At 53.0% G+C, this 10,983-nt stretch overlaps 1 protein-coding gene across 1 annotated transcript in view; it reads left to right on the forward strand.

Moving 5' to 3' along the window:
• Positions 1-3,802: 3,802 nt before the first annotated feature.
• Positions 3,803-10,983, forward strand: part of Bcam (basal cell adhesion molecule (Lutheran blood group)) — a 13,942-nt gene continuing 6,761 nt past the window's right edge. The window contains exons 1-8 of the mRNA XM_008851996.3: positions 3,803-3,920; positions 5,851-5,972; positions 6,902-7,130; positions 7,215-7,285; positions 8,050-8,146; positions 8,240-8,422; positions 9,494-9,630; positions 10,328-10,484. Of these exons, the coding sequence (XP_008850218.1) occupies positions 3,857-3,920; positions 5,851-5,972; positions 6,902-7,130; positions 7,215-7,285; positions 8,050-8,146; positions 8,240-8,422; positions 9,494-9,630; positions 10,328-10,484 (1,060 nt within the window). The 5' untranslated portion in view covers positions 3,803-3,856. The remainder of the gene's footprint in view (positions 3,921-5,850; positions 5,973-6,901; positions 7,131-7,214; positions 7,286-8,049; positions 8,147-8,239; positions 8,423-9,493; positions 9,631-10,327; positions 10,485-10,983) is intronic.

Consider the following 10,983-nt stretch of genomic DNA (forward strand, 5'->3'; position numbering starts at 1 on the left):
AAAAATAATAAATATTTTTAAAAATAAAAAAATGAAAGAAAGATTAATTAAAACATAATCAGGTAGCCAAGTGTGATGTCATACACTTTTAACCCAAGCACTTAGGAGGCAGAAGCAGGCAGCTCTATGTGGAATTAAGGCCACCATGGTCTGCATAGCGCAGTTGGGGCTACAGGGAGGGAGACTCTGTCTCAAAACAACAACAACAAAAGAAGTTTGTGGTCATCCTTATCTATATAGTGAGGTGTTTGTTTTGGTCTTTTTTGAGACAAGGTCTCCCTGTAGCCCCAGCGGGCCTGGATTCACTATGGAGACCAGGCTGGCCTCGAACTCACAGAGATCCACTTCTTGCCTCTTGAGTGCTGGAATTAAAGGCATGCGCCACCACGCCCGACTTATATAGTGAGTTTTAAGCCAGCCTGGGCTACACGAGACCCTGTCTCAAAACAAACAGAAACAGATCAGTGATGCCAGACAGAAGTAATAAAAAACATGAGACTGGAGAGATGGCTCCCTCTAGAGGACCTGAGTTCAGTTCCCAGCAGTTCAGTCAGGCAGTGACTACAACCACCAGGAACTCCAACTTCCAGGGGAACTGACACACCCTCTTCTTTATCTAAGGGACAGTGGACTGGTATCATGTGTCACACAAAAGTATTTTGAGCAACAAGACCCCATGTGCGACAGTGGTCCCCTAAGGTCATGTCTCCTGGTGACATCATTGCTCTCTTCATTTGTATAGCTATGATGTTCACATAATAATAAAATTGCCTGGCAACACTTTTGTTTGAACAGATCCTTGTTGTTAAGTGACACGTGAATATAGATCCATATACAAGGGACAACAAGATAGAGTTGGAACATTATTTAATTCAGTACACAAACATTTACTTGTCCCAAGTCAGGCACCATTCTAGGCTCTGGCAATAGGGTATGAACCACTTGAAGCTTCTGCTCTCTTGGAGTGCAGATTCTGTACCAGACAATAAAAGGTAAACAGAATTGATGTGGCCATAGTAAATTAATGGAAGGGAGGGGAAATGGGGCAGCTGGGAGAACTGGAGCTGCTGTTTGCCCTAGGATGGTGAAAGAAAGCTCTCTAATGAGGCACATTGTAGGAAGAAGCCACCAGGGGAAACGATGCCCCAGCAGAAGGAACAGCAAGAACAAAGGTCCTGGGGCTGGTGGAACAGCAAGGCAGCGAAACGATCAATATGATGAAAGTATTGAGAGAGAGAGAGAGAAAGAGAGAGGGGCAGACGGGGTCAGGGAAGGAAAAAGGTCAGCTCTAGGACCTTGCAAACCACAGAAAGAGCTTTAGCTTTTACTGAAAGAGATGGAAGCTGTGGAAGGATTCTGAACAGAACAGTGGCTCAAGTTGACTCATCTTTTCACAGGCTCCCTCTGGCTGTTTTGTGGTACCTAATTGTAGGAGACAAAGTAGGTGATGTTATGATACTAGTTTCTGCAAGTCCAGGACTCATGCCTTCAGTCTTTTGGGCACACGACACAAGACCTTCCTCCCTCACCCAGCACCATGACCTGTTGGCGTCTCAAAAATGGAAAGGGGACTGGTAATGCAAGGCTACCAGTCAAGGTCCAGCCCCAGTGAGCAGGCACACCAGCCAGTGTGCAAGAACAAGAAGTACATGACAGTGGTCTCAGTGTGGGAAGGGGTGCCAGGGAGGAACTGGCACCATGCCAGCCACTAGACAGTGTGGTGGCACCCAGAAATGGCCACCCTGGTTTTTAGGTTTGTTTTTTTGTTTGTTTGTTTGGGGGGGGGGCTAGTTTTTTGAGACAGGGTCTACTGTAGCACAGGCTGGCCTCAAACTCTCTACATAGCCAAGGATGACTGAGAACTCCTAATCCTCCTGCCTCCACCTCTCAAGTACTGGGATTACAGGTGTGTGCCATGCACCTAGTTAATGAAGTGCTGGGATTTGTAACCCAGGGCTTCATGCATGCTAGGCAAGCAGTCTATCAACTGAGTTACATCCTTTAGTCTGATTTTTGCTTTTGTGAAACAGGATCTCATGTGGCTCAGGCATGCCACAAACTCTCTTTGTAAACTGGGTGTGGTGCATATGCCTTTTGTCCCAGCACTCAGAGACACAGAGGCAGGCAGATCTCTTTGAGTTCGAGTCCAGCCTGGTCTACATAGCGAGTTCCAGGCCAGTCAGGGCTACATAGTGAGACCATGTCTCAAAACAGAAACAAAACTTTCTAAGCAGCTGATCCTCCTGTCTCCACCTCCCGAGTGCAGAGATTACACGAGTATGCTCCTAAACCCAGTTATCTGGGAATGGAATTTCTGTGTGGGCCTCTGGGCCTTTGAGCATGCACCTTGCAAACCTTTCACAAGTGCCTGCCATGGATCTGGATGACAGTCTCAACCCTCACAGAGTCCAGTGGAGGAGACAGCTGTACCCCACTGTGTTCGAGGCTGGGATGGGGGTCCAGGGAGTTGGAGAGAGGTAAATAACAGGAAGGGGGTTGAAGGGGACTTCCTGGAGATGAGGCAATCCCATGCAAAGGTCATTCTTCCCAGTTTAACAATAGCTGTCCTATATGGCCGCAGTGGTCAAGTAATTTTGTGAGTCTGGCTAGAAACTATAACATAACCCCTTTCCTCTGGGGCTGGATTGACAGCCCCCAGACTGACCAGAGACTCCAGGAGGATCAGCCTTTCCCAGCCTGGGCAGTGACCCCCCTCCTCCATCCCTACCAGCTAACCACAGGCACACCCTCCCCTAGCCCCCAGCTAGCATTCACAGGATTTTGTCCCAGTCTGACTTGGCTTGTGAAGAGCCTTAAACTGTGTGATCCGTGACCCCTTAGTTTGACCTGTGACCCTCTCTTCTGACCAGAGGTCTCAGTGGCCTGGCTCCTCCTCTTCCCTCCTCCACTCACCTGCCCCGAGCCAGCCCGGTTCTCCTCCCCTCCCCCCAAGGTGGGGAGGGAATGTAGGGGAGAGAAGGAAGGAGGAAAGGGGGGGTGGCATTCCTTGGATTCCCTGGATGGGGGGAAGCCTAGGCGCTTGGGAGAACAAAGGGAGGGGCACCCACATCCATCCCATCCCCACCGAGGCCTAGGAGGAACTGCAAATTGAAAACCCATTAGTGAAAAGATTGAGCTGACCGATTCCAGGCCACCGCTCGGTCAGCGGAAGGGAACGTCCCAGCATGGCTCACAGGAGAGAGGGGTATCTTAGGGCACCCTGGGAGAAGTAAGTCAGTCATGTTGGAGGCCACTGGCCACACTGAGCGAGGCCAGCGAAGGCCATATAGATTGTACCAGGGAACCGCTGGTAAAAATCAAGTTTACAAACTCCTGCAGGATTGGTGGCTCACCCTTGTAATCCCAGCATTTAGGAAACTGAGACAGGAGGATGGCCAAGAGCTCCAGGCCAGCTTGAACCATGGGGTGAGACCCAGTTTCAAAATAAAGAAATAAACAAACAAAAGAGCCACCTGTAACCAGGGCCATCGCCACCGCGGGAATGAGTGTGAATCCGGACCCCTGCAGGTGGGAAGGAGGGGGACCAGGGTCCTCGCGGGATCCCTCAGATGTCAGCTCAAGGCACTGGCTAGACTGGTCGGTCAGGGCCCCTAGCCCCAGGTGCCGGTCCGTGGCAGCCGGGGACACGCGTGCGGTGCTGCTGGCGGGTCCCCGCGCGCAGGTGGGAGGCCCGCTCCGGGCAGTGGGAGGTCCTGGCCCAGCGCCCAGGCTGGGGATGGTGGAGGGGGAGCTGGGCGTGGCCCGGGGGCGTGGCCCGGGGCGTGGCCTCCCCTGCCAGCCCCGCCGCGGCCCAGAGCCTCACCCGGGCTCAGTCGCCTGCACCACCGCCGGGAACATGGAGCCCCCGGATGCCCGCGCAGGGTTGTTGTGGCTCGCGTTCCTGCTGGCGGGTCATCCAGGTATGGCTCAGGGCTGAGGGCAAAACTGAAACTCGAGGGTGGGGGGAGGATGAAGTGGGGAGATAGTCCCTGAGGACCTTGGGAAGGAAAGAGGAACAGGCTTCCATCTCCCGAGGGAGTAAAATCTGGGGACGCCCTCCCCCTGCCCTAAGGGGAGGTCTTGGGATGTGCCCGGTGAGAGAGCTGAGAGCTACCCCAGAACGGGAGCAGACACTACCTGAGACAGCAGTGTCTTCCCAGCTGTCTGAGAAATCCGGAATCTGAGAGTTGCAACCCCCCAGTTCTTTTGGGTGCCTGGAATCTGGGCTCTGTGTCCCCTAGTCCCTTAGACTCAAAAGAGTCCAATCCCCGCCTGCCTCCCATAGCGAGAGTAGCCTCGGCCAGAACCCTAATTGACCTAAATAAAGCCTTGGGCTGTCCCGGTCAATGACTTTTAAGTTTTAGGGCACTGGGTACCCCTCAGAGAAGCTGGAGACCTTGTAACTAAAGCAACAACAATTCCTGCAACTTGAGGATTTCCCCAACCTGAATTCAGAGTCTAGGCTCTCTCTAAAGGATCTGCCTCTCTTAAAAGGGTTGGGAGTACCAGCCCTGGCAGGGAGCATGGAACAGCGTTTCCTACCGACAGGGCCCCTTTCCTGAGGCCCCTGATAAATCCACACACCTGCACTGGTGGTGAGAGAGAAGGACCGGGGCTGGTGGGGAAGGGAGAGGGGGAACGACGCAACGGGACAATGGGGACAGGATGGAAAGGGATCAAGGAAAACAGAGAACTTCTATCTTTCTGCTTGCCCTGACTGGCTGTAGCTCACACCCAGCCCAGGGCACCAGTCTGGCCCCACATCAGGTCCCCTGGGACAGGCTGGGAACCCAGGCTCCTGGCACAAGCATGGTACATAGTAGGTCCCCAGGGGTAGGTCTGAGCCAGGCTGGGCGGGGAAGGAAGGATGCCAGTCCAGAGGGATGGATTCCCAGCAAAAACTGTGCTACCTCCAGACCCTTGACAGGAGTCCAGGACCCAGACACCCATAACTCAGGCTCTTTGGGAGGCTATGCTCCCAGCCCTTTCTCCCTCAGGACCCAAATTCCCAGACTTGACCCTTGCCCAGGTGACTCACCTTACCCTCTTTTCAGTTTCTCTAGGAAAGAAACAGGGTGGGTGTCAAGGGGCAGGTAGGGGCTTCTGGCGCCAAGCCGGGCAGGTCTCAGCCAGCCTGGCCCTCCCACATTCCTGAAACCTGCCCAGCCCTGTCCCCCCTTGCCACTCCCACACTCCCATCCACCTCCTGGCCCAGCTGGGCCCACAACCCAGCCCCCACGCATGAGAGAGCAGAAGTGCCCCCCGGAGGCTAAGGAAAAAGGAGGGACATAGAGTGGCAGAAGCAGTTAGAGAAAGACCTGTTCAGCTCCAGTCCAGGCCTTGCCCAGGGTGCTGGAGGCAGAGGGGAGATCCAGACCTGGCCCTGCCCTGAAGGGTATTTGCTGTAGAGGGAGAATCCAGGTCTTAACCCTGGAGCAGTGAGCAGGCTTGACCTTAGGTCTCAGAAATGCAAGTGTAAGACTTGGAGAGACACTGAAGGGGCCCCCGACTCATGCCGAAGGAGAGAGTTAGGGTCTCTGGCTCCTGGGTCTGAGAGAGGAGGGCTGGGGTCTGGATTCCTGGGTCTGAGGGAGAAGGGCTATGGTCTGGGCACCTGGGTCTGAGGGAGGAGGGTTGGGGTTTGAGCTCCTGGGTCTGAGGGAGGAGGGCTAGCGTCTGGATCCTGGGTCTGAAGGAGGAGGACTGGGGTCTAGACCCCTGAGTCTGAGGGAGAAGGGCTGGGCTTGGACCTCTGGGTCTGAGGGAGAGGGGCTATGGTTTAGATCCTTGGTTCTGAGGAGGAAGCTGGAGTCTGTGGGCTTTGGGCAGACCTCTGCTGCTGTCCTGCAGGTGCCCAGGCTGAGGTGCATGTATCTGTGACCCCACTGGTAGAAGGGATGCGAGGGGAGCGGATCACCCTGGACTGCACGCCCTTGGAGAAACCTGAGCACTTTGTGCTGGAGTGGTTCCTTGTGAGTGCTCTGCTGGGGACCAGGGGGATATAGGGAGGAGGGAGATACTGGTGATCTGGGTTCATTTACTCCACCAGCATTGACTCCCCTACTCAGAGCCAGAAAGACCAAAAGAGGTCCATCAGCAAGCTGCACTTCCATTTAACAGATGAGGACATAGAGACCCAAGGAGTGGGGAGTCCCAGGGGCCTGAGCAGGGTCAAGTTTAGACAGAACTTGTTCCCCTTCAGTATGTGAATCTGGGGTGAGGGACCACACAGAGACAGACATCAGGAACATCAGAGGAGAGGAGAGGAAGTGAGAGACAGAGGGGTAAAACAGGACAAGATTGGAGATGAGGGACATATTGCCTATATGTATGTAAGTGCACCTGTGTCATGAAAAGGGTGTCAGATTCCCTGGAACTGGAGTTACAGACAGTTGGTAGCCCCCATGTGGGTGCTAGGAACCAAACCTGGGTCCTCTGCAAGAGCAGCCAGTGCTCTTAATCACTGAGCCATGTCTCCAGTGCCCCCCAAAATAATATTTTTAAAGAGGGTTGGGGGTGTGGCTCAGTGATAGAGCCCCTGACTACAGTCCCCAATGAGGGGCTGAGGGTGTGGCTCAGTGGTAGAGCGTCTGCCCAAAATCTCCCAGTAAGGATCCAGGGGCATGGCTCAGTGGTGGAGCCCCTGCCTATAGTCCCCCCAGCAAGGGACTGGGGGTGTGGCTCAGTGATAGAGCACAAGCCTAGAATCCCCCAGTGAGGGGCTAAGGGTGTGACTCAGTGGTAGAGCACCTGCCTAGAGTCTTCCAGTGAGGGGCTGGGGGCATGGCCCAGTGATAGAGCATATGCCTAGCATGTGGAAGACATTGGGTTCCTTTCCTAGTCTCTCTCAGAAGAAGGGTCCACAGCCCATGCTAAGTCTGTCCCATGTACATACCCACAGATCGATGCTTCTGGGGCCCGATACCACCTGGCTTCCGTGGAGCCTCAGGGCTCAGAACTACTGGGTACAATACATGACTCTCGGGGCCGCAGACCCCCATACCAGGTGGACTCTCTTGGGCGCCTTGTGATGGATGATGCCCAGGTGGCCGATGATCGGGACTATGTGTGTGTAGTGAAGGCTGGGGCAGCAGGTACCTCAGAGGCCACCTCAAGGGTCCGTGTGTTTGGTGAGTGTCCCCAACACCATCAAGAGGAGCCAGTGGTGGAGGGGGGCAGAGAAGAGGTTTCTAACACGAACATCTTCTCTACAGCAAAACCAGAGGCCACTGAGGTATCTCCCAACAAAGGGACATTGTCCGTGATGGAAGATTTTGCTCAGGAGGTATGTGGGGCTAACCTGGGGCTGAGAGCACTGGGTGGGGAGGTCCAAGACCTGGACTTCTTTGTTGTTATCAATGGTGCTGTGGCTGTTTTCTTTTTTGTTGTTGTTTGTTTATTGAGACAGGGTCTCCCTGTAGCCCCAGCTGGCCTGGAACTTGATATGTAGACCAGGCTGGTCAAGAACTCACAGAGCTTTGCCTGCCTCTGCCTCCCAAGTGCTGGGATTAAGGGCATGCACCGCCATGCCCAGCATGGTTTTTGTTTTAACAGGGTCCCATGTAGCTCAGAATGGCCTTGAACTCACTATGTGGGCCAGACTAGTGTTAACTGATGCTCCTTATGTCTCAGCCTCTTGAGAGTTCACAGCTGTTACAGAGATTACAGGTGTGTGCACCACTTTGGATCTGAGCGATTGATTGATTGATTGATTGATTGATTGATTGATTGACTGATTGATTGAAAACACATATGCCACAGCTAGACTTGTAAGTCGGAGGGCAACTTTAGGGAGTCGTTTCTCTCCTTCCACCTTTATATGGGTTCCTGGGATCGAACTTAGGTCTTTTACCTCAGAGGCCATCTCACCAGCCCCAAGCTTTGGGCTTTTTAATGTAAGGAAAGGAGTGGGGATCAGGAGCCTCTGATTTCCTCTCATGAGGAAAGAGAGCCCAGACTCCTGCTTCTAAAGCACAGAGCTGGGAAAAAAAGGAGCCAGCCCTCAGAGTCCTGGCACCAAGCCCAGGGCCACACCCATGTCTGTCTCAGATTGCCACCTGCAGCAGTCACAATGGAAACCCGGTATCTCAGATCACGTGGTATCGAAACGGGAAGCGTCTGGAGGTACCCATGGAGATGAATCCAAGTGAGCTATCAGGAGCCAGGGACTCATGGGCCAAGGTGGTGGGTGGCTGGTGGTGACCTTGGCTTGCTAACCTGCTGTCTTCCTGTCTTACAGAGGGCTACATGACCAGTCGCATGGTCCAGGAGGCCTCTGGCCTGTACTCTCTCACCAGCACCCTCTACCTGCGGCTCTACAAGGCTGACAGGAATGCCAACTTCCACTGTGCGGCGCACTATCACTTGCCTTCTGGCCAGCATGGCCGCCTGGACAGCCATACCTTCCGCCTCACCTTGCACTGTGAGTCTCTATGAAACCTCACCTCAGATCTCATTCCACAGAGACCTGGACTCAGAATCTGACCTGTCAATCACCCTCCCTGTCAATCACCCTCCCTCCTCACCATGCATTAAAATGGTACTGGGGTTGACTGCTGACTTTCAGCCTCTGACCTCAAACAGTATTGCACCCTACACCCCACAGGATGCTCCACCCTCTCCTACTGAATTGGGTCACCCCCATATGATATCCAGTCTCAAATCTCACACTGATCTCTGATCTTTGATTTATTCTGTGAAGTTACTTTAACCTCTGACTTTTGGTGTGTTCTGAGAGCAGATGTGAACCTGCCAGGTGTAGGGACACACACCTGTCAGCACAGAAGAGGCTAAGGCAGGAGGATCAAGAGTTCAAGACCACGCCTGGTGTGGTGGCACATTCAGGAGGCAGAGGCAGGAGTATCTCTGTGAGATCAAGGCCAGCCTGGTCTGCATGGAGAGTTCTAGGCCAGCTGGGGCTACAGGTAGAGACTGTCTCAAAAGCAAAAACAAGAGTTTGAGACCAGGCTGGACTACAAAGAGAGAGCCTATCTCAAAAGCAAACAAAAAGATAAGACGCATACATCACAGACACAACACACAAATAAATAATAAACAAATAAATAATAAAAAATAAATCTTAAGGGGCTGGAGAGATGACTCAGTGGTTAAGAGCATTGGCTGCTCCTGCCAAGGACCCAGGTTCAGTTCCCAGCATCCACATGGTGGCTAACAACCATCTGTAACTCCAGTTCCAGAAAATCAGATGCCCTCTTCTGGCCTCTGTGGACATTGCATGACACAGGTACACTTGCATACAGGTATACATGCAGGCAGGATACATATACACATAAAATAAAGATAAATATTTTTTAAATAGCTAAAAAAAAAGAAAGGAAAGGAAAAGAAAAAAGAAAAGACAAGATCAGCCAGGCAAGATGGCAAGACAACTAAGCTTTGCAGATTGTAGCCCTTGCCTTAGACGCAGGGCTGACTTTTCTCCCTCAGCCCAGCCTCAAAGCATGCCCTGATCTCCTTTCCAATCTTCCAATAGATCCCACGGAGCACGTGCAGTTCTGGGTGGGCAGCCCGTCCACCACCGAGGGCTGGGTACGCGAGGGAGATGCTGTCCAGCTGCTCTGCCAGGGTGATGGCAGCCCCAGCCTGGAGTATACATTTTTCCGCCTCCAGGTAACCCACCCTGCCATCCCTTTGGAACCCAACCTGACCCTGTGTCATACTAACCTGCATTAGCCTCTCCTTTGTCGTTTGAGAGGTGGAACTCTGGGCCTGTTGTATGCTAGGCAGATGCTCTACCCCTGAGCCACATCCCAGCCCCTCTCTGGGGGATTTTAGGCAGGTGCTTTACCACTGACCCAAAGCCCCAGCCCCTTCCTAGAGGGAATTCTAGGCAGGAGCCTTACCTCTGAGCCATGCCCCTAGCCCTAGCTGCTAATTTTGGTGGGGGGTTTTGGTATTTTTGTTTTGTTTTGTTTTGTTTTGTCTTTTAGAAAGGTCTCACCAGGTAGCCCTGGTTGATCACCATGTAGATCAGGCTGGCCTCAAATTCACAGAGATCTGCCTACCTCTTCCTCTCCATACCCCCACCCCAGCACTGGGATTAAAGGCATGTGCCACTATGCCTAACCCAACTGCTAATTTGGACCTGGGGATGTTTGGCTTGGTAAGGCACCTAACTTGGTGGCCCTTGATCTGCAGGCCCTCTGACCCTGACTTGAGATGATTTTAACTGAGCATGCCCTCAATTTGAGTGACCTCTGCTTGAACAGTCTATAGTTTAGTGTGACACTAGCCTAGTGACCCTTGACCTCACACACTGCCATTCCCAGAATGGCTCCTGAGTCTGGTTTCCCATCGGCTCACTCAGAACACCGAGGAGAAGCGGCTAAATGTCAACCTGGAAGGTAACTTGACCCTGGAGGGGGTACGTCGGAGCCAGAGTGGAACCTATGGTTGCAGAGTGGAGGACTACGATGCTGCAGAGGACGTGGAACTAACCAAGACCCTGGAGCTTCGTGTGGCCTGTGAGCCCTGAGGAGGGGGAGGACGTAAGGGGGTGGGATGTCACCAGAGTGCTATTTCTAAACATGCCTTGACTTTTCCACCTGTATAGAACCTGCTGTGGTTCCCCAGTGCTTTAGAGAGAAGATCCAGGTCTCTCTGCTTAACCTTCTAGGTTCACCTGGGCAGCTTCGCCATCAGCTGACCCATCCTCCAATCCAGACAGGGTCCCCATCACCCCCCAAACTCCTCTCCTCATCGCCCCCTTACCTTCACTTCCACTTCTAACCTGGTAGGATCCTGGCTTTCTAACTCTAAGCAGGTTTTGCAGTTTGCTAGGCAGAAAATGCTTCTCTTATGTGTGTTTGAGTGCAAGTGTACATGTGTGCATGTGTGTGTAGAGGCCAGAGGTCAACCTTGGGTGCTGTTCTTCAGGATCTGTCCAGCTTGTTTTTTGAGACACGGTCTCTTAATTGGCCTGGAGCTCTCTGATGAGGTCCCTCACTGGGGGGGGGGGGGTTT

Source organism: Nannospalax galili, unplaced genomic scaffold (genome assembly GCF_000622305.1).
Source record: "Nannospalax galili isolate Female #2095 unplaced genomic scaffold, S.galili_v1.0 scaffold385, whole genome shotgun sequence".
NCBI classification, from domain to species: domain Eukaryota; kingdom Metazoa; phylum Chordata; class Mammalia; order Rodentia; family Spalacidae; genus Nannospalax; species Nannospalax galili.